Genomic DNA, 22,533 nt, shown 5'->3' on the forward strand with positions numbered 1-22,533 from the left:
GCGCGCATAGAGGCGTGAATGTGTGTGAGGCGCGTCCGTGCAGAACGCGCTGCGCTCATTGGCTGAGAGCTGAACGGGGCTTCGTATAAATAACAGAAGCATGCTGGAGATCACAGTCCCGTCTAGTTTAACTTTTAAAAATTATTAAATTGCATTGTGCCATTTCAAGATCCAGTAGTTATATAAATCAGTCCAATGTAAAGTCATTCTTTACAAGAAAACACAAGATTATTTTCAAAAAAATTGTTTTAATGTTATTTATTTATTTATGTATTTATGTGTGTGCGTATGTAGGCCTATATATGTATTAATTTATGTATGTATGTGTATGTAGGGTTATTTATGTATAATTTATAGATTTATAAAGCAAAGCAAACAAAGACTATGCCAGGAAATTAAGAATCACCGCTGATTATGAGACAAAATACTTTTCATTGAAAGTAAAACATTTCAGCTTTATTTAAGTCTATTTTTTTATTATGTTTTTTTTTTTTTTTTTTTTTTGTAAATGATAATTATTTGTGGACTGGACAAGCTCTCACTAAATGATAAGCACAGATATGTGAGCAGTTACTGTTTAATTGTTCTGAGGAAAAGTATTATTTTATTTAATAGATGTTTATGACAGACACATGGGATTTCTGCTGTCATGTTCTCTATGTTTTATATAGATGTCTGTCTGATCTAAACTCATATTCACATGAGCCTGAGGCTTCATTAACATCCACTGTCTGTTTCCCTCTTGTGTCGTGTGTTTTCTCATAGATACGGATGAGTAACTCATATGAGGAGTTTCCAAACCTACAGCCACTCTTCACACACAACATGAGAAAGAGCGGCTGTTACTGATGAGACTGATGATCAGGCTTTGAGTCACAGAGAGAGTCTTTATTTCCACAATATCACATGAAATAAAGACACTTATATAAAATAACATATTAAATGCAGCATATCTGTGTTACTTTATCTCTTCCGGGTCTATTATGAATTCTTTTCATCCATGGTTCTGTCAGCTGGAAAAAAACAGGCTTTTGTTCAGAATTATTAGAGCTACAGTATTAAACTTTGGTTTGATTTGAGACATGAATCAGAATCCCACACAGATCAAATGACTGGATGATCTTGTTGTGCCCTCATATATGTTTAGTTGTTAGCATGTTTTCTTGAGTTGTGTCGGTTCAGTCCTCAGCATTTACTGTTCCAGTCTCTCAGGCTTTGTTTCAGCTGCTGTGGGTTATTTTAAGAGATGGACAAAGTGGGACGAGATGATTCACATACTATTGACCAACACAACACACACTAGTGGAGATGAGACACGCTATTCATGAAATGCTGCACAGATACTGATTAACCTCAAACAAATATAAATAAAACACTAACCCTAAAATTAGATATAATGAAGATTTATTACCGTATATACCCGAATATAAGACGACCCTGAATATAAGACGACCCCCCCCCCATTTTCCAGACTTATTTTTGGGACAAAAAGAGATTTTTGTGGAAAAAATCAGTTTTTTCAACAGAAAATAATTTTATTTGAAAATTGCAGTCATAATTCATTCTCTCTCTTCCAGCACGCGCGCGCACCTTTCTCTCTCTCTCTCTCTCTCTCTCTCTCTCTCTCTCTCTCTCTCTCTCTCTCTCGCTCGCTCTGCGTCTCGCGCACCTCTCTCTCTCTCTCTCTCTCTCTCTCTCTCTCTCTCTCTCTCTTTCTCTTTCTCTCTCTATGTCTCTCTCTCTCTCTCTCTCTCTCTCTCTCTCTCTCTCTCTCTCTCTCTCTGCGTCTCGCGCGCACCTCTCTCTCGCTCGCGCTGCGTCTCGCGCGGCAGTTTTTATCTTATGTGTAGGCTATTTGATTTCATGAGACGACGGCTCGATTATCAGGATTTTTGTGCAGATTAACATCTTGGAAGGGAAAGCTGGTTTTGTCTTAATGGGTCACGTTTCAGTCACTATTTCATATTAATTCCGTTGTTCTTTCTCCCTTTCCCCCGTGATTTTGTCTATATCGCGAATATAAGAAGACCCCCCATTTTTCAGCCTATTTTTAGGACAAAAACCTCGTCTTATATTCGGGTATATACGGTATTATTTTATAAAATCTAGGTTTATGACAGGACTGGATTGTGAAAATGTCTCATAAGTTCACAAGAAGACATATATAACATATACATTCATAACTCTTTGGGCTCCTCATTTCTTCATCGGCAGAACTCTTTGGAAAACCTGTAGGAAAGGGCAGTTCTCTGGATTTACCATGAATACAGACAAGAGACTGATCCTAAATAAATCAAATATTTTGTTGTTGTTGTTGTTGTTGTTGTTGTTGTTGTTCAACATGATCTACTGACATCCAACCTCAAAAATTTACTGAATGTACAGATTCATTCAAATCCAAAGTATAGTTGAAGATGTAGTGAACATATAATTAAACAATACTGTAAGGAAAACTTTAAATTCAGAAGTTGTTTAAAATGGTAATATTCTTTTTAAACTTAATAATTTCTTTAATTTACAATGATTACAGTAGGATTGTACAAAGTTCGAAACTTATGGCAGTTTCTTTGAAAACCATGCATATTTAATGTTGTATGAGGTTATGATCGTAATTTTTTAATCTCACAGTGTGTGTAATGTGTGTTCAGAGTGTCTGTTTGGATGATTTTGAGAGCCATATGAAGCCAAAGTTTGAATCAGATTAACAATAATGTAGTTTTGAATAAAGTGTTGGTCAATTATTTTATTTTAGTGGTTTTGAATTTGCAGTTATAGCTTTAAGAAATGTGTTAATGTTTTCAGGAAGTGTGTCTTAGCAATTAAGCACAAATAAACATAAAAAATCTGCACCAAAACTAATTAAATACATTTATAATAATGAGACAAATGTGATACAAGTGAAAGCATTTCATATTATTTCTGTTCTATTTGTATTATAAGACTAATGTTAGCACCATTTCAAAGACAATCAATGAAGCAATAAACATGTGAGCCTCAAACATGTCATATAAGTCCAGATTTATAGTCCAGTAGAGTTTTTATTAAAGCCATTACGCAACTGTCTCACTATATTTCATGAAGGATGATACTCATAATTTTCTCATATGGCCTAGGTGGCAGATCTTAGTAATACAACTAACAGTTTCTACAGCCACTGTGACGGTTTTAATGCACATCATTTTCCTTAAAATTCTATCAATTGTTGATTTTGCAATATAATAATGTTGTCTTGATTTACAACAGTATCTTAGAAACTCTTTTGCATCCCAGTTTTCCCACCAATACACATTTAATATTGTACTCAGTATCTGGTCTGAGATCAGTCAGAGTAACTGTATTCTGGTTCTTTGACACAGTTTGAGATCTCCAGTCTTTCTCTTCCTTCATTTTGTACAGTAATTTGATCTCCTCTGTAGCAGGACCCGGTGGAGACACTTTCAGAACCACTTGACTATATCTGACATCTTCAATGATCGGACAGTCTGGTTTTGATGGAGGACTGAAGCAAATGGCTTCATTAGATTCATTTTCATAGAGAAGAATGCAGGAACCTGGATTATTTTCCATTTCTTTTGATGCAACAATGAATTTGGCTGATGTACAATCTTTTAAATCAATCAAGTGTTTAAATACCCTCAGGTTGTTCCTCATAGTTCTTTGGATGTCAGGTGTGAGCCAAGTCTTGTGTTCAGATTCAGAACATTTCTCCTAATTTTTTCCTTTCGTTGAAGGACTCAGGAAGGCCTTTTGTTTAGAAAGCAGAACATCTGTCCAGCTCAATGATGTGAAAGTGTAGCTGACCAAATGTTTAACTTTCAGATTCATTAATTCTTTATTGAGGTTGTTTTCTACCATTGCTCCTGAGTCATTCAGTTGTGTGAGCAATGCTTTAATAATGTCAGATTCTTCCTCTTTCTCTTTCAGCCATTGTTTAAAAGCGCTTCTTTCAAATGGAGATTCCTCATGGTCTTGTAGAAGATCGATCAATGCTGTGTCCTCTATGAATTTTCCACGGATCTTTGGTAAGAGAGAGCCGAGTTTCTTCATGAGACTCAATCTGCACTGGTAGCAGTTTTTCTTCATGTCATTGATTTTGTCATGAAATCCAGTAAATGTCGAAGCTGGCGTGTCTGTCAGAAGATCACTGCATTTCATCTCAGTCGTACTCAAACTCTCAATTACAGATTCAACGTCTGAGCTTAAACCTGTGCTGATTTCATGTTGAAACTTTACAACTCTTGAGAAAAGTTTGTCCAAAGGATAAAGCCAAACTCTCAGAGGAACCGCAAGCTCTTTGTTTTCTCACAGCAGTTTCGGAAGATGTTCAAAAACCTTCATAGCATCTTCAAAAGTGGTCGGGTTACGTGATAGCTGGAAGTCGCCATAAAATGTACAGCTGAATTTTTGGGCAGAAGTCTTCAGATTGTCATTCAGATTAATGTTTGCACCGGCTGAAATGCCTTTTAGCTTCCCAAAGACAGCTTCTACTTCTCCTGCTATCACTCTCTTGTCTTCATCTGAAGAAACTTCTCTATCAAAAACAAAGCAGGCATCTGCTCCGTACAGCACTGCGGTCACTACATGTGTGGCAACGTCATCGTCATAGTGAGCCATGTCTCCAGCAAAGTGGTTCATGATCAGTTCTTCAAACTTACTGGTGGAATGATAATGTAATGTCAGTCTCTGTTGATTGAAAGATGTCTTTGTGTCCTTGAGAAACTTGGCAGCTCCACTGACACTGATGAGTCCTCCTAAAAGACTCAGTTTCAGACTACCATCAATATTCAGCTATCGAGACTTTTCCTCAATCGAGTCTGAAGCTGTGACTGTGAAATCTGTGTTGATTTGGGGTTTCTCGCTTATGTTCTCCTTCAGCTGCTCTTTACTCCAAAGTCTGATTCCTGTAATGGAGAAACAATTATAATTTATGTCTAAATACTTTATTCATTAAACAGTAATTTAATCAGCTCCTTTGCAAAACGCAACTTACATTTTCTCCCAGTAGAACAACACCACATTATTTTTGTGTTTCTTGTCCCATTAAAGGGTTAGTTCACCCAAAAATGAAAATAATGTCATTAATGACTCACCCTCATGTCGTTCCAAGCACATAAGGTATTCTGTCCATGTCCAGAAAGGCAATAAAGACATCATAAAAGTAGTCCATGTGACTACAGTGGCTTAATCTTAAGTTTATCAAGCGACGAGAATACTTTTTGTTCGCAAAAAGTAAACAAAAATAATGACTTTATTCCACTATTCATTTCCTTCTCTCTGGGCCTCGAGTGAGTTCACGTAGTGTTTTAGCGCAGCGCTTCTGTGTTGTACGTCACACGCATCACACACATGACCAGCGTCGGCCAATAGTGAGCCTACGTGTGACGTACACAGACGCGCTGCGCTAAAACACTACGTGAACTCCAGTGGCTCAACCATATGTTTATCAAGCGACTAGAATCACTTGGAGTATTTTAACGATGTCTTTAATACCTTTTCTGGGCCGGCAAGTTTCAGTCCCTTAGGAAGCCTATGGAGAAGTTATCCAGCACTCAGATTTCATCATAAATATCTTAATTTGTGTTCCGAAGATGAACGGAAGTCTTATGGGGTTGGAACAACATGAGGGTGAGTAATTACTGACAGAAATGTCATTTTTGGGTGAACTAACCCTTTAATTTGGACTCTGTGCATGCTCTTTGAGGTGGTGACCACAGACCTGCATTATATGACTAATTACTTCTGTAATGAGTTAGCTCAATACAAATATATATAACGGATTATAATTAATTATAAATAATTAGATTATTTTCAGAATTTACTGTAGCAGAATTAATAGTACAATTATTTAATCAGTTCATCCAATGAACAAAGCATAAACCATTTTTAACTCTAGGAAATATATTATCTTCCTGGCCAAGAAAGAATAATCTTTTCCAGCTAAAGTAAATCAAGGGTAAGTAGCTAGATCAAGATGCTTTAGTAACTTCGATATGTGGCAAACATGGAGACAATAAAAGCGTGGATATAATGGTTTAATAAACGAACTTACGGTAGGCTACACACACACAACTAAACTAAGCAAAGATTGTATACAGAATCAAAGAAAGTAAAGAAAAGTGAATAAAGAGAGAGAGAAGAAAAGAGAATGGCATGATTACAAACAGTTAACCACAACCTACGAGAAACATTAAAGAATCAGGGTCACCTAAAAGGGGCACAATAACTCGTCTAACGGCAGGTACTTGCATTGACTTCAGTTGCTGAACAAGTCCAGATGCAGGAGATTCTTGAGATTCTTGATGATTTAAAGCTACACTGTGTGAATTTTTCCCCCATCTAGTGGTGAAATTGTATATAAGTACCCAGTGAATATTAGGGTGTTTCTCAAAACCAAGAATGCAAAGAATGGACTGGGGATGTTCTTGGGGAGAACGCTCTTGCTAGTTGTTCTTGGAAGAATGAACTCACAAGGTAGGTCGTTCTGGCGTTATGCACAACCATGCTATGGTTAGACAAGCAACTATAAAACTTAGAATTTACACAAATAGGCTGAATTACCTGTCGAGAAGAAAGCAGGCAACTTCGGCGTCCGTTTTAAAATCTTTGCTCCTCATGAGCTCTTTCCATCTGGGAAAAGTTACTCCAATATTGACTTTGGTCTTGCTGATTTGCCTGTCACGTTGACGTTTTAATTCTCTCTTTCAAAATCAAATGTGAGTGAACAAACGTACAAACTCACACACATACCCACACATCTTTCAAATCTGCCGGCAGTCGCGACTCGCGAGTAATCTCCCCCTCGCATTCGTCACGGTGTCACTGAGTGAAAAACGCAAAAGGCGAAGCTTGAATTTCCAGGTATGTCCCTCTTTGGCGAATGTAGTTTCAAGATGGAGGGGCAACATGGCGACCGGCATTCTAACCCCTCACCCGTATGTACTTTCAATGGCAGATTATAAACTTACGAGAATACTTTATTACTTGAAAGAAGTAAATATACATTAATGAGCACATATATTTTTGAAAGAACTAAGTGTTTTTTTGCTAAGAATCAACTAAAAAAATTACACAGTGTAGCTTTAACCAGGAGTGAGAAAGATGAAGTTGCCGGAAGAAGACAGGATACAATGTTGTCTCAAAGAAATTGAGCAAAGATCTGACCTAATGAGACACTCTTAAAGGTCCTTTCAGATCACACCCATTTGTTGAGGTGACCAATCCAAGATGATAAGGAGAAAGTCTTTGTTCCATCTTATCTCCATTTGCATGTTCATGCTGGCATGGAGAATTGGTGCAGTCTTTACATAAGAGTATGGTACAAATATCATTATGAAATTTATCATAACATATTGTACACCATTCATTATAAAATCAAAAGAGGATTCTTTTGATACCAGGGAAGACAGATTTGAAGACATTAAAGCAGTGATACATCATCTTTGAATATCAACATTGGAAGTTACTCTAACATAACTAAAGAATCATAACTAGTAAAACTAATAAAACATAGGGACATGCATAAAACAAAGGAGAAATACTATAAACATTTGGGAATGTTTGTGGGTAAGAATGGAGAAAATGTCCTTTGTGTATTGGAGTTTGTCTCCGTAGTCTTCGACCAAATGGCCAGTGTCTCCTGTGCTGTCTTTGAGGCTTGCAGACACAGTCTCTTGCTGAGATCGTTCAGTGGAGCCGAGGTGATAACGGCCTTTGAAGAGAAGTGGTTTTACAGCCTGATGACAACAGGGTAGAGGGGAACATTTTCTGATGTCCAGGGCATTTTTATTAAGACCATTCGTTACACTTCATATGAAATTATAAATTCTAGTGCTCTGTCTTTTTCGTCTCCTACTCTCATCTTGATGTTTTCCAGTATTTCAGCTTTTTCAGACTCATTTATTTCCTCCAGCTTCTCAATCAGAAAATCCATGTGCTTAAGTGTTAGCACAGAATAAGTATTGAGTGCGATCATCTCCAGAGTTTCCACACAGTCAAAAGCTTCATTCACCAGCTTCATTTTCCTTTTCTCTTTCTCGGATTCTAATTGCAGTTCTTCTTCCAGCTTCTTAACCACAGACTCACCACCATACTTCTTCGTTAATTCTTCATATGTCCTCTTCTCTTTCTTTGTCTTTGTTACATATATTTTTGCTTCTTTGACGTGTTTGCTGTAGTGGCATTTATTTGTGCAAACTGTACAGTGATTATATTTAATCATACTGCACCATGGGAGATCAATGGCACAATAGCATCCTGGATAATGACAGTTCTCCTCACAGACGCTGCAGCACATCGCCATGCTGGCTCTAGAGCGATCAATATCAACCTTCTCTTTATAGGAGACTTCAACTTCATACTCAAAGTTCTTATTTGCTTTTACATCTTTCTTGTTCTTCTTCAGAGCTTTGTGAGTTTGTTTCAGCTCATTTAGCTTTAGTTCTGTCAGTTGAACAAGTGATTGTAGATTAGAGATATTTGCCTCCAGCTGCTTCCGATTCTGCAACACAACTTGAGTCATCTTCAGGGATTTTGGTTTTACACGCTCAAAAAACTTGAACAATCCTTCCATTCCTTTAAAACTGAGATCCCATAATTGATCCTGCATTTCATATCCTTCATCAGCAGCATCTGACAGACAGTTATTAAACTGGAAAAACACAGGCTGATTCTTGTCATTCACTGCACACTCGATTTCAGCCTCTTTAACAGTCATCAGGGCATCTTTAGGTCGAGCTCCATCTGAGTGTGTGAAGAGCAACACAATGTTTTCAGCAATATCTCTCCCAAATAATGACTGAACAGCATCAAATATGTACATCTGTCTGCCAGAGAGACGAATCTGTGTTGCTTTAATCACCAGACAAACTGCATGTATTTCATTGATCCCTTCAGCAGATTCAATTAAACTAAGCAAACTCTCAGCGATTTGTTTATCAAGATCAACTCCACGAGTGTCTCCATATCCTGGTGTGTCGATGATTGTTAGATCAGTTGGACTCTCTTGTGGATAAAACCCATAAACAGTGATGCTGGAGGTCTGACTGTGAGCTGATGTTCGGTCACTCTGATCATCTGTGATCTCAAACCAAACCTTGTCTTCTCTCTTTACATCTAACATGTAGTTGATCATAGTGTTGATTAGTTTTGATTTTCCTGTTCCTTTTTCTCCCACCATCAGAATGGTTTTATGGGGTTTCATTAAGTCTCTCTCTCCAAATATCATTTTTCTATATGGTTCAGATTTATCAATATTGTCTGTCTTTGTTTGCAGACGATATCGAGCAAGATTTCCATCTTTGATTAAGATGCTTTTCATGATGAGATCATTTATGTTCTGTATGTAAAGCACAAAAACACAAAACATTAAAGATGGTCATGCATAAATGTTCTATAATGTCCATATTTTGAAATCATCTTCAAATTATAAAATGTGTACCAACATCCCTGATAAAGGCCCTTTCACACTAACTTAACCGAGAAAAGGTAGCATTATACAATTATTATGTGTCATTTCCCCCCATATGCTAAATGCAAGATTAGAACTGATGCAATGTTTTCTGTTTACTTTTGTAATTAAATTCTGTGTTAGTTTATTTGCATCCCACACATCTTCATCCAGTCTTCTGTGAGGCTAGTTTACCTGGTTCTCTACTGTAGAAACACTAAAATTGCCCTTTAATGAGATTCTATCAGCAATGCTTTTCATGTGAACATCAGAACAGTGATTGTGTTGGAGGGTACAAGTCATGTGAAAACGCCTCAAGTTAAGAATAACAGTGTTTAATGATGTAAAAATAAATTCTATAACTGATATTTCATGAATGTTCATCATACCTTTGTGGTAACTGTGATGACATCAGATTCAATGGTGTAGTCGAGTTTTCCCACCGCTGCACATTTAATATTGTACTCAGTATCTGGTCTGAGATCAGTCAGAGTAACTGTATTCTGGTTCTTTGACACAGTTTGAGATCTCCAGTCTTTCTCTTCCTTCATTTTGTACAGTAATTTGAGCTCCTCTGTAGCAGAATACGGTTGAGACACTTTCAGAACCACTTCTCTACATCTCACATATTTAATTTTTGGACAGCCTGGTTGTGTGAAGCAAACAGCTTCATTAACTCCATTTTTATACCGAATAATGCAGGAACCTGGATGCTTTTCATGCTCTTTAATGGAAATCATAAATTTATCTCTTTTACTGCTATATGACGTCATCAGCTCTTTAAATGTTTTCAGATGTTCTTTCATTTTCTCCCTGATGCTTCCAGTGAGCCATGATTGAGACGCCACATCAAATTTCTTCTGTGGATTTCTCATCATTTCAGGATTCATGTAATTTTCTTGCTCATTAAGCAACTCATCTGGCAGCTCAAGAGAACTGAAAGTGTAGCAAAACACATTCTCCACCTGAATATCAGACAAATACGAGTCCAAGCTTCTGTTCACTTCAGCTCTAAAGTCCATTAACTGTCGAAGAAACTCATTAACAGTGTTTAATTCTTTTTCTTTCACTGTGATCCACTCTTTCAGACTCTTTTCATTGAATGGAGACTCATCATGAGCTTGAAGAAGATCCATCAGAGCACACGACTCTTTCTCACAAGCTTTCACTGACTGGATCACAGATTTAATTCGGTCACTGAAATCTTGTCTGTACGTTTGGCAGTTTTGCTGCATATCTTGTATTTTCTTATGAAGTGCACTAAAAGTTGTTTTCCTGGTGTTTTCTAAAAATACACTGCACTTGTCTTCAGTCCAACTGAGATTTTTTATAGCAGACTCTTTAGCCTTGATGAGATTCTGGTTTATGACTGTGAGACGCGTCACATCACTCTCTACAGTGTAGTCGAGTTTTCCCACCGCTGCACATTTAATTTTGTACTCAGTATCTGGTCTGAGATCAGTCAGAGTAACTGTATTCTGGTTCTTTGACACAGTTTGAGATCTCCAGTCTTTCTCTTCCTTCATTTTGTACAGTAATTTGAGCTCCTCTGTAGCAGGACCCGATGGAGACACTTTCAGAACCACTTGACTATATCTGACATCTTCAATGATTGGACAGTCTGGTTTTGATGGAGAAGTGAAGCAAACGGCTTCATTAGATTCATTTTCATACAGAAGAATGCAGGAACCTGGATTATTTTCCATTTCTTTTGATGCAACAATAAATTTGACTGATTTACTGTTTTTTAAATCAATCAAGTTTTTAAATACCCTCAGGTTGTTCCTCATAATCTTTTGGATGTCAGGCGTGAGCCACGTCTTGTGTTCAGATTCAGAGCTTTTCTCCTCATTTTTTCCTTTCGTTGAAGGACTCAGGAAGGCCTTTTGTTTAGAAAGCAGAACATCTGTCCAGCTCAATGATGTGAAAGTGTAGCTGACCAAATGTTTAACTTCCAGATTCATTAAATTTGTATTGAGGTTGTTTTCTACCATTGCTCCTGAGTCATTCAGTTGTGTGAGCAATGCTTTAATAATGTCAGATTCTTCCTCTTTCTCTTTCAGCCATTGTTCAAGAGCGCTTCTTTCAAATGGAGATTCCTGATAATCTTGTAGAAGATCCATCAATGCTGTGTCCTCTATGAATTTTCCACGGATCTTTGGTAAGAGAGAGCCGAGTTTCTTGATGAGACTCAATCTGCACTGGTAGCAGTTTTTCTTCATGTCATTGATTTGGTCATGAAATGCAGTAAATGTCGAAGCTGGCGTGTCTGTCAGAAGATCACTGCATTTCATCTCAGTCGTACTCAAACTCTCAATTACAGACTCAATGTCTGAGCTTAAACCTGTGCTGATTTCATGTTGAAACTTTACAACTCTTGAGAAAAGTTTGTCCAAAGGAAAAAGCCAAACTCTCAGAGGAACCACACGCTCTTTGTTTTCTCCCAGCAGTTTTGGAAGATCTTCAAAAACCTTCATAGCATCTTCAAAAGTGGTCGGGTTACATGGTAGCTGGAAGTCGCCATAAAATGTACAACTGAATTTTTTGGCAGAAGTCTTCAGATTGTCATTCAGATTTATGTTTGAACCATTTGAAATGCCTTTTAGCTTCCCAAAGACAGTTTTTACTTCTCCTGCTATCACTCTCTTGTCTTCATCAGATGAAACTTCTCTATCAAAAACAAAGCAGGCATCTGCTCCGTACAGCACTGCGGTCACTACATGTGTGGCAACGTCATTGTCATAGTGAGCCATGTCTCCAGCAAAGTGGTTCATGATCAGTTCTTCAAACTTACTGGTTGAATGATAATGTAATGTCAGTCTCTGTTGATTGAATGATTTCTTTGTGTCCTTGAGATAATTAGCAGCTCCAGTTACACTGATGAGTCCTCCTAAAAGACTCAGTTTCAGACTACCATCAATATTCAGCAATTGAGACTTTTCCTCAAATGAGTCTGAAGCTGTGACTGTGAAAACTGTATTGATTTGGGGTTTCTCACTTATGTTCTCCTTCAGCTGCTCTTTACTCCAAAGTCTGATTCCTGTAATGGAGAATTTTTATTTATGTCTAAATACTTTATTCATTAAACAGTAATTTAATCAGCCCCTTTGCAAAACGCAACTTGCATTTTCTCCCAGTAGAACAACACCACATTATTTTGTGTGTTTCTTGCCCCCATTGACCATTCTCTTACATTTAATTGTATATAATGTATTTACATAAATGGCCCTGAGCAAGTGAATCACTAAATTTATACTACAGGGCTGTTGAATGCTTGAATCTGATTGGTTGACGAACGTTCTAAGGTGTGCATTATTTTCAGGGAAACGCACGGCTAAAGTAGTTCCAGGCAGGTCTTGACCGCATTACAGTTCCATATCACTTCGCGTAGTCAACTGTAATAACGGAAAATAGGATACAATTCATAACAAGAAAAAACATTTAGCCCCATGCGCTTGATCTGCAATTTTCAATGTCTAGCTTCACAATCAATGGAAACATGCAGTTTAATTTTAATAAATAAAGTATATAGTCCTAGGCTATCTATAATCAATAGAAAATTAAACTGAATATAGGCTAAATAAATGGATAGTCCTGCAGCACGGATTTTTATTGCAGATAATATATAACAAATAAAAAATTATTGATAGGCCTACTTGTTAAAATGGCTTTGTGTTTCATTTATTTGGCTAGTCTACTGTCATCTGTCAATAATATGAACAAATTAATTATAACGAATTGAATTAATAAATAAATAATAATATTGACGCACATGCTTTTCTGTCTCATTTTTGCAACATCTCTCTCTAATAACTGCATAAAGCCGGGGACACACTTTAAGGCTGGTTATGAATGTAATTTGATACTTATGACTGATCATGCCCAAACGCGTGTTCAGCGCGTTCAGTCTGTGTTCAAAGTCGGTGTTTAAAATCTGCTGCAGTCGATGAAAACAGTCAGAGAATGTGTCAGCTAGTCGTGTGTCCCCAGCATTAGTCTGCTATCAGTGGCTCAAACCTCCGTTACTAACTCTACCTAACCCTAACCCTAACTCAGCATTAGTCTGCTATCAGCAGCTCAAACCTCTGTTACTAACTCTACCTAACCCTAACCCTAACTCAGCATTAGTCTGCTATCAGTGGCTCAAACCTCCGTTACTAACTCTACCTAACCCTAACCCTAACTCAGCATTAGTCTGCTATCAGCAGCTCAAACCTCTGTTACTAACTCTACCTAACCCTAACCCTAACTCAGCATTAGTCTGCTATCAGTGGCTCAAACCTCCGTTACTAACTCTACCTAACCCTAACCCTAACTCAGCATTAGTCTGCTATCAGCAGCTCAAACCTCTGTTACTAACTCTACCTAACCCTAACCCTAACTCAGCATTAGTCTGCTATCAGCAGCTCAAACCTCTGTTACTAACTCTACCTAACCCTAACCCTAACTCAGCATTAGTCTGCTATCAGCAGCTCAAACCTCTGTTACTAACTCTACCTAACCCTAACCCTAACCCAGCATTAGTCTGCTATCAGTGGCTCAAACCTCCGTTACTAACTCTACCTAACCCTAACCCTAACTCAGCATTAGTCTGCTATCAGCAGCTCAAACCTCTGTTACTAACTCTACCTAACCCTAACCCTAACTCAGCATTAGTCTGCTATCAGTGGCTCAAACCTCCGTTACTAACTCTACCTAACCCTAACCCTAACTCAGCATTAGTCTGCTATCAGCAGCTCAAACCTCTGTTACTAACTCTACCTAACCCTAACCCTAACTCAGCATTAGTCTGCTATCAGCAGCTCAAACCTCTGTTACTAACTCTACCTAACCCTAACCCTAACCCAGCATTAGTCTGCTATCAGCGGCTCAAACCTCCGTTACTAACTCTACCTAACCCTAACCCTAACTCAGCATTAGTCTGCTATCAGCAGCTCAAACCTCTGTTACTAACTCTACCTAACCCTAACCCTAACTCAGCATTAGTCTGCTATCAGCAGCTCAAACCTCTGTTACTAACTCTACCTAACCCTAACCCTAACTCAGCATTAGTCTGCTATCAGTGGCTCAAACCTCCGTTACTAACTCTAAAATGACGTTTTGGAATTAGCAACGGAGGCATGGGATTAGATGCGTAAGAAATTAGTCCTACATACAAGAGCGTTTTAATGACAACAACTTTACAAACGTCTTGAAATACATAATCTGAACAATGTTTCGAGGTGTGGTAACTGTAGTATAAGCGGAATAATTGACTTCAGGCCGTTGAATTATTAGAAAAATAATACTCCGCTTCGCGTCGTGACCGCATTACCACCTCGGGTGTGCATTATTTTTCGAATAATTCAACGGCCTGTCGTCAATTATTCCTTACATAAACAATGGCTGACAATCACATTAATAATGTAAACCATCATGCTGCAGAGCAACCAACACTCTCATCCTGTAACAATTCCTTCCCTCGTACCTTAAACATTTAAGCCCTAAATTATACTTTTTTTGTCCAGAAAGCTTTTTTCATTTTGATAATATTTTTTTTCTATTTTTAATGCATCTTTTAAATTTGTTTTGTATTTTATTTACCTTTAAATTACTACATTTTTTACCAATAAATAAAAAATAAATAGAATTTAAGCACAGTCTTCACATTATTTCAAATTAAATAAAAAATAACTCAACATTTCATACATAACCCTGTTAATTCAGCTCAAAACATCTTACAGTACATTGTGTGGCTCTACTGATCTCTTGTGGAACAAAATAATATAACATGATATTTCATGACTCTTGCCACTAGATGGCCTTATAGCTCTATATGCAGCGAACGAGCAGATGCTTTTATCAAAAGCAACTTACAAATGAGAACAATAGAAGCAGTTAAACTAACTATAAGACAACATGCAAGTGCTATGACCCTTTCCAGTTTAATCTAACGCAGTAAACTAGAGTAAATTAATAAAATAAATGATTAATTAATATAAAATCAGAAATACTGAAGAATAGGCAACACAATACAATTAATACTAAATCTCGATATATCACATAACATGTATGATAACATAGTAATATATTTGCTCTGGGGATTTAAAGGCCGTAAGATGTGAATAAGTGCTGAGAAAGCTTTTAATTTCGGGATTTGTGTACATTAATATTGCTAAATGATTTAGTAGGCCTACATTTAATATTGTAAGTTCTTTACTACAACATCATAAATAACAGATAAGTTATTTTACTCTAATCATTTACTGAAGGCTTCACAGACTCTGGTGAACAGTCGTTGATCACCTGGTACGAGAGCATCTCTCCTGCAGTCATACAGCATCCCCAGCTGGAAGGGTCTCCCTAGAGCTGCAGTCTCTATTGAATTCACTCCCACTGGATCCATGCTAGACAAAACACAGAAAAGAAGAGATCAACCAGTGAGATTACTGATAGAGGTTTGACAGATAATTTTTAAAGCTAATATTCAGAGCTATCAATTCAGAAGTTGGATCTTAAATATGAGCTTTAGCGCCATCTGGCGAGTCTATGAAAAAAGCCCAATGCCTTATTAAAGGTCCCGTTCTTCGTGATCCCATGTTTCAAACTTTAGTTAGTGTGTAATGTTGCTGTTAGAGCATAAATAATATCTGTAAAATTATAAAGCTCAAAGTTCAATGCCAAGCTAGATATTTTATTTAACAGAAGTCCCCTACAGTGAACGGCTCGTTTGGACTACATCCCTCTACTTCCTTCTTTAATGACGTCACTAGAACCGTTTTTTGACTAACCTATATATATCCACAGGAATGCTCCCTCAACTCAACCGAAATTCGTTTATGTACTTGCGCACTTCTTATAACTTACTGTGTTTACTCAGCTCTTATGGTGATTTTCTGAAGTAAAACTGACGCTTCATCTTTTGTGTGATGTACAATAAACTTTATTAAACTCATCAGTATATGTTTGATCATCATTCAGACAGCAGACTTGTAGGCTATTAATAAATAATGGATACATACAAGCAGATGACAAATACGTTATAATAACCGTAATTAAACTACTAAACTATACCTGTTTCATCTCTATACAGCACTCTGACTCTGTAGGCATTATTGTCCGACTCGAAATGAACACTGTTACTGAGAGTTTCTGATATTATCATCATTCCATGAGGTGAAATTGTCCTGACAGACTGAGCGCGAGCTCATGAAGCTCCGCCCCCTGGGTCGTCCAGCAGCAGCTTATTTGCATTTAAAGGGCACACACTAAAACAGCGCGTTTTTCTGTGACCCCAAAAATGACAATTTAAACATGCTGTAAAAAATTATCTGTTGGGTATTTTGAGCTGAAACTTCACATACACACTCTGGGGACATCAGAGACTTATTTTACATCTTGTGAAAAGGGGCATAATACGGGACCTTTAATTCCTCAGTTTTAATAAACGTTTGTATTGTAGTTATTAAACTTTTTCAGTTAGGATAATTAAGCCCGAATTCCATCTATTTTTAGTTAAACAAAAGGTGAATTTAAAATATATTTACATAAGGCACAATTTAATGGTTTCTCTAAACGTCAAATAAACAAAACAATCAAAGACTCAATTTAGCCTACATATATTATAAATCTTGTCTTACCCTTTCGAAGACAGTTCAGTATCTGTTTTGACTGGTTCCACACAGGAGTCTGGGTTAGGGCAATGTTGCTACATAGGCTAAAAAGGCCACAAAAGACACAATGTCAACTGAAGAAGACCTAAACAAACTGTAGATGAGAGAAAGTCGTCATTTGCGTTTCCACTGAAGGACTGATACACGCAGCGCAAACTGATGATTATTAAGAGAAGCACATTCACATTAAGTCAAGCATATGAAATATGCGGATGTGTCGAAATACGAGGAAGTGCAGAATCACGGATTTCAAACACTCGCCTGTGAGTTATGAGCTGACAAAATTTATTAAAATGACTTAAATGTTGATGCTTACCGAAATTAAACTATTATAAAAAGGACAAATGGCATTTGCTGATCCTGTCCTCTTATTGTGTATTTAGTCTTTCGTTACTTTATATGGGTGGGTCTTTACAGTAATCAGGTGATGATTAAGTTAATTTAATCTACTTGCTGTTTTAGGATCCTTCCTGTTCCAGATGACTTTAAACTCTTGCAGGCAAAAATAGGAGGTAAACACCCTCATAATCATGTGATTTAGAGGAAATATTGCTGTTTGATGGCATTTGTAGAACAATTTAATTCCTTTCCTTTTGAACACTCATAACAGATTGATAATAAACAGAGTCAGATGTGACATTTCATTTTAGTTTTTAGATGTTCTGAAATTTTAACAATGTGTGTGTGTATTGACAATAACCTTTCAACGTGATATAAATCTGTTGTTAAATAAAAAAGAATCACTCCATGATTATCAGGTTATAATCCAAATCATTGTTTTATTAATGTTCTGTGAATACACAAATATAAATATAAACGTATATAAAACACAGCACAATATTAATAAAGCTTATTTGGTAAATAAAGGTAAAATGTAACACAACATTACAAGCTATATGAATAGATACTTGAACAAATGGGGATGGGTGTTCAGTTCAATACAAACTATTGCACGTGTGTGCGCTAAAGTGAGCATAGCTCACAGCTTTCATGATTGTAAAAATGTAAACATTTATTAAATAAAAAAACTGTAATATTGATTCCAACAGTGTTGCTGCATTTCACAGTTAAATGAACACATAACAGCCTCTTAGTGACAATGATTACATGGCTATTTGTTGCATTTGCAGTATCACTGCTATATTTTCAATAGTATCTACTGTATAAACAAATATACAGAATTCATAATCACTATTGTACATTAGTTCATTTAGCAGATGCAGTTTATTTAAAGCAATTTACAAATGGAAAATGCAGGCAAGTGTGATGATAAAAAAAATGTTAGATTCATAAAACATTTCAATTATGATCAATAATAATAATATATCTTAACATCACACAAAGGACTGCTTTGGAACGAAGCTGAAACATTTTCTGGATCCTATTTTCAGAGTTTCAGCATCATTTGAGATGAGGCATTATTTGTGTTTATGTTTTGTATTTATTGTATTTAAAAAAAATAAAATAATTATCCTCTCTCTTGGTGTCTTCATGTGTTTTGGTTCCCTGAAGAGGGAACGAGCGTTGCGTCGAATCTGACGCTATGGGGAACGCTTTGCGTGATGACGTCTTGAAGCACATGTAAAATCAGTCCAATGGTGTGGCGGAACGTCAGAGGCGGGTGACGTCACGTACCAGGAAGCTATAAAAGCCGGCCCGAAACAGAAAACGAAAGCTTTTCTGAGTCTTCAGTTGCGCTCTGTGTTGAATCTGTCCTTGTTATTTGGTGTTGTCTGTCTATATTATATTATATATATTCAGTATGGCGAGCAAGCAGCAGTTTAGAGTGTGTGTCCATCCCTGCCCGCGTTATTTAACGGGAGGTGATACTCACACTCTTTGTGTTGTTTGTTTGGGTGAGGAGCATGCCCAGTCAGCACTCGAGGGTGGTGACTGTGTGCACTGCGACGCGCTTCCATTGCGTACGCTCCGATCCCGCTTGGCTCGGTTCAATCCCGACCACGTTCCCCAGGGCTTGGGTCCCGCCGCTGCCGAGGCACGGCGTCGATCTCAGACCTGGGGTTCGCAAATGGATTTATCAGTGGATGTTGAGACGGGCTCTGCCTTATCTCAGCCTCCTTCTGATAGATCCAGTGCCTCTCATCAGGGTGTGGAAGCACGCGCTGCGGTTTCTTCCCCCCCGATAGAGGCACCAATACTGCAATTGTCCAGCTCTGAGGAGTTGGACGTTGTTAGTATTGAAGCTGAGTCTGAGGATTCGCCACCTCAGTCTCATGCTTTTGAGGAATTGCTCGATGTTGTCACGAGAGCAGTTCAGAGATTATCGATTGAGTGGCCAGAGGATAGGCAGGACGTTCGTTCGAAAAGTAAGCTCGACGAACGCTTCCTACCATCTCGTACACAGCCTCAGCGCAGAAGCCTTCCGTTTTTCCCCGATCTCCACACCGAGGTGTCGAGATCGTGGGAAAAACCAGTGTCTTACAGAGTATACACACCACAAACATCTCACTATTCTTCCATTTATAAATATAAAGAATATGGTTATGGGGGGATGCCGAAGGTGGAGGAGACGCTTGCGAGCTATCTCTCTCCAGCAACGGCATCTTCCTTGAAGGCTCCTTCACTTCCCTCTAAGCCAGTTAAGTTTACATCAACACTGGTTCATAAATCGTATGCAGCCGCTGGTCAAATCTGAGTGATATAAAGGATAAAGAGAAACACGTTCTCTTAGATGCTCCGGTCTCCACTGTTGGTCTTTTTGGTGATGCAGTTAACAGTGCTGTAGCTAAATCTCAAGAAGCTTCTAAACAGGCAGCTGCACTGCAAAAACTTCTCCCCCGCCGTTCTTTCATTGAGGCTGCTGAGCGGGAGCAGCCTCACTCCTCTAAAAAGAGCGCTGAACATCGTGCCACTCAAAAACAGAGTGTGACCTCTCGTGCTCCCCCACAAAAATCTCGGGGACACGGAGGGCGCTCTCAAACCCAGCAGCCTTCGAGGGGTAGAACGGATCTGCGGACCGTTATTACCGCCAAGAAGGCTGCTGGGAAAAAGTCCTGACGTCCGAGGGCTCAGGACAAATGAGGGTAGTCCCCCCCGAAGCAGAGCGGTTAACACCTCTTTTCACGGTGCCCGTCTCTCTTCGGTGCCCTCAGGGGACCGTTCTGCCAACCCTGCCGCCTCCGGTGTTACAGGGCGCAGCGGTCTCCGGCGAGCACATATCTCAAGGTCCACCCGGAAACGTAGTGGCCTCGGGATGCCCGCCCCCTCCGAGGAGGGTGCTAGAGCAGTCTGTTCGGTCGTTCCCTGCCGGTGCGCCGTTACAGGGCGACGAAACCGACTGCTCAACAGCAACAAAATCCAGAAACCAGTCTCGAGAGGCTGGTTCCTCTAGTAGAATCTTTGACAGCGTGGAAGCTACTGTCAAATGTTTCTCGTTGGGTCCTGCAGACCGTGGAAAAAGGGTATCAAATACAATTCAAGAAACGCCCACCTCGGTTTATGGGGGTCCTGCCCACAGTGGTGGGCCCCGAGCAGGTTCTGGTTATGGAACAGGAAGTAAACACTCTGTTAGAGAAAGGGGCCATAGAATATGTACCTCCCTCCAACAGGGAAACCGGGTTCTACAGCCGGTACTTCATAGTTCCAAAGAAGGACGGGGGATTGCGTCCCATTTTAGATCTTCGAGTTCTGAACGAGTCAGTCATGCAGCTCAAGTTCAAAATGTTAACATTGAGACAAATCGTGCCACAGATCAGGTCCGAGGACTGGTTTGTCACGAAAGACCTCAAGGACGCATATTTCCATATTTCCATCCGTCCGTGTCATTGGAAGTTCCTGAGGTTTGCTTTCGGGGGCAAAGCATACCAATATCGAGTTCTTCCATTCGGCCTGGCTTTATCACCCCGCACTTTCAACAAATGCGTGGATGCAGCTCTGGCGCCCTTGCACCTTCAGGGTATTCGCATTATGAACTACATCGACGATTGGTTGATTATAGCTCATTCGCATCAGATGGTGGTTCAACATCGAGATGTTGTTCTCGCCCATATGAAAGAGTTGGGGTTACGGCTGAACGCCAAGAAGAGTGTGCTTTCTCCACTTCAGAGGACCACTTTTTTAGGCGTGGTTTGGGATTCAGTGTCGATGCAGGCGCGCCTGTCACCGCCACGGATAGATTCCATCCTTGCAGCTGTGAAAAGTGTAAAGCTAGGCCAGCTACTCACTGTCAAACAGTTCCAGAGACTGTTGGGTCTCATGGCAGCAGCTTCCAACGTGATACCTTTTGGACTGCTGCACATGAGGCCCCTGCAGTGGTGGCTCAGGACCAGGGGGTTTTCCCCGAGGGGCAACCCATTTCGCACAATCAAGGTCACGCGGCGATGCCTACGTGCCTTGGTTATGTGGAAGAAACCTTGGTTCCTGTCCCAGGGCCCAGTGCTGGGAGCTCCTTGTCGTCGCAAACTGCTAATGACGGATGCTTCCCTCACGGGTTGGGGAGCGATCCTAGAGGGTCGCTCATCTCAAGGTCTGTGGGAAGACCATCATCGTTCCTGGCATATCAATTGCCTAGAGATGTTAGCTGTCTTCCGGGCTCTGAGGAGCTTTATCACAGATCTCAGGGGACACCATGTGTTAGTGCATACGGACAACACGTCGGTAGTCGCCTATATCAACCACCAAGGGGGTTTGCGCTCGCGCCCATTATCCAATCTGGCACGCCATATCCTCTTGTGGTCCCAGGGGAAGTTTCTGTCACTCAGGGCAGCCTACATCCCCGGGGTCCAGAATATAGGAGCAGACACTCTGTCGAGGCAGGGGCCGAGGCCCGGGGAATGGAGGCTCCACCCCGAGGTGGTGGAGCTGATATGGAGGGAGTTTGGCCAAGCACAAGTGGATCTGTTTGCGTCTCTAGAGACGTCTCACTGTCCACTTTGGTTCTCCCTCACGCATCCAGCTCCTCTGGGACTGGATGCTATGGTACAGACGTGGCCGAGGCTACGTCTGTACGCTTTTCCCCCAGTGGCTCTGCTCCCGGGAGTTCTGGAAAGAGTTCGCAGGGACCGGGTCCATCTACTTCTTATAGCCCCGCGCTGGCCGGGCAGAGTATGGTTTCCCGATCTTGTGTCCCTCCTCGACGGGCATCCTTTGGAGCTTCCTGTCAGGAGGGACCTTCTGTCCCAAGCAGGGGGCTCAATATTTCACCCCCGCCCAGAACTGTGGAACCTGTGGGCTTGGCCTCTGAGGGGGCCCAGCTCATAGAGTCAGGTCTCTCAACTGAGGTTGTTGAGACCATTCTAAAGTCCAGAGCTCCCTCCACGAGGAAACTTTATGCCCTGAAGTGGAGAGTATTCACTTCTTGGTGTAGTGACCGTCGGTTGGATCCAGTCAACTGCCCGATTGGTACAGTTCTGGAGTTCCTGCAGGATCGGTTCACTGCAGGTCTGACCCCGTCCACTTTAAAGGTCTATGTGGCGG

General features: G+C 39.7%; 1 protein-coding gene across 2 annotated transcripts; it reads right to left on the reverse strand.

Annotated features, from left to right (window-relative positions):
* Positions 1-5,802: 5,802 nt before the first annotated feature.
* On the reverse strand, positions 5,803-17,244 carry LOC309508898 (uncharacterized protein). Of its 2 annotated transcripts, XR_014209735.1 has the most exons (5): positions 17,065-17,244; positions 15,731-15,831; positions 9,835-12,485; positions 7,071-9,334; positions 5,803-6,295 (listed from the first exon to the last, which is right to left on the reverse strand). XR_014209735.1 is itself a non-coding variant. In XM_082183429.1 (4 exons), the coding sequence occupies exons 2-4, from the start codon at positions 15,828-15,830 to the stop codon at positions 7,799-7,801; spliced, it is 4,287 nt and encodes a 1,428-aa protein (XP_082039555.1). In that variant the 5' UTR covers position 15,831; positions 17,065-17,244; the 3' UTR covers positions 5,803-7,798. The 2 variants fall into 2 exon arrangements, 1 of the variants encoding a protein (XP_082039555.1); XM_082183429.1 differs by having other exon boundaries at positions 5,803-9,334.
* Positions 17,245-22,533: the final 5,289 nt, after the last annotated feature.

This window comes from Leuciscus leuciscus, assembly GCF_965113295.1.
Source record: "Leuciscus leuciscus genome assembly, chromosome: 11".
Classification (NCBI taxonomy): Eukaryota; Metazoa; Chordata; class Actinopteri; order Cypriniformes; family Leuciscidae; genus Leuciscus; species Leuciscus leuciscus.

Bases quoted from the DNA above. Each gene is read 5' to 3' on its own strand.
- LOC309508898 (XM_082183429.1), bottom strand. From the start codon at position 15,830: ATGGATCCAGTGGGAGTGAATTCAATAGAGACTGCAGCTCTAGGGAGA. The intron at 12,486-15,730 runs GTGATCAACGAC...TCTCCATTACAG, and splicing joins GAGAGATGCTCTCGTACCAG to GAATCAGACTTTGGAGTAAA. The intron at 9,335-9,834 runs GTATGATGAACA...CTTTACATACAG, and splicing joins TCATCACAGTTACCACAAAG to AACATAAATGATCTCATCAT.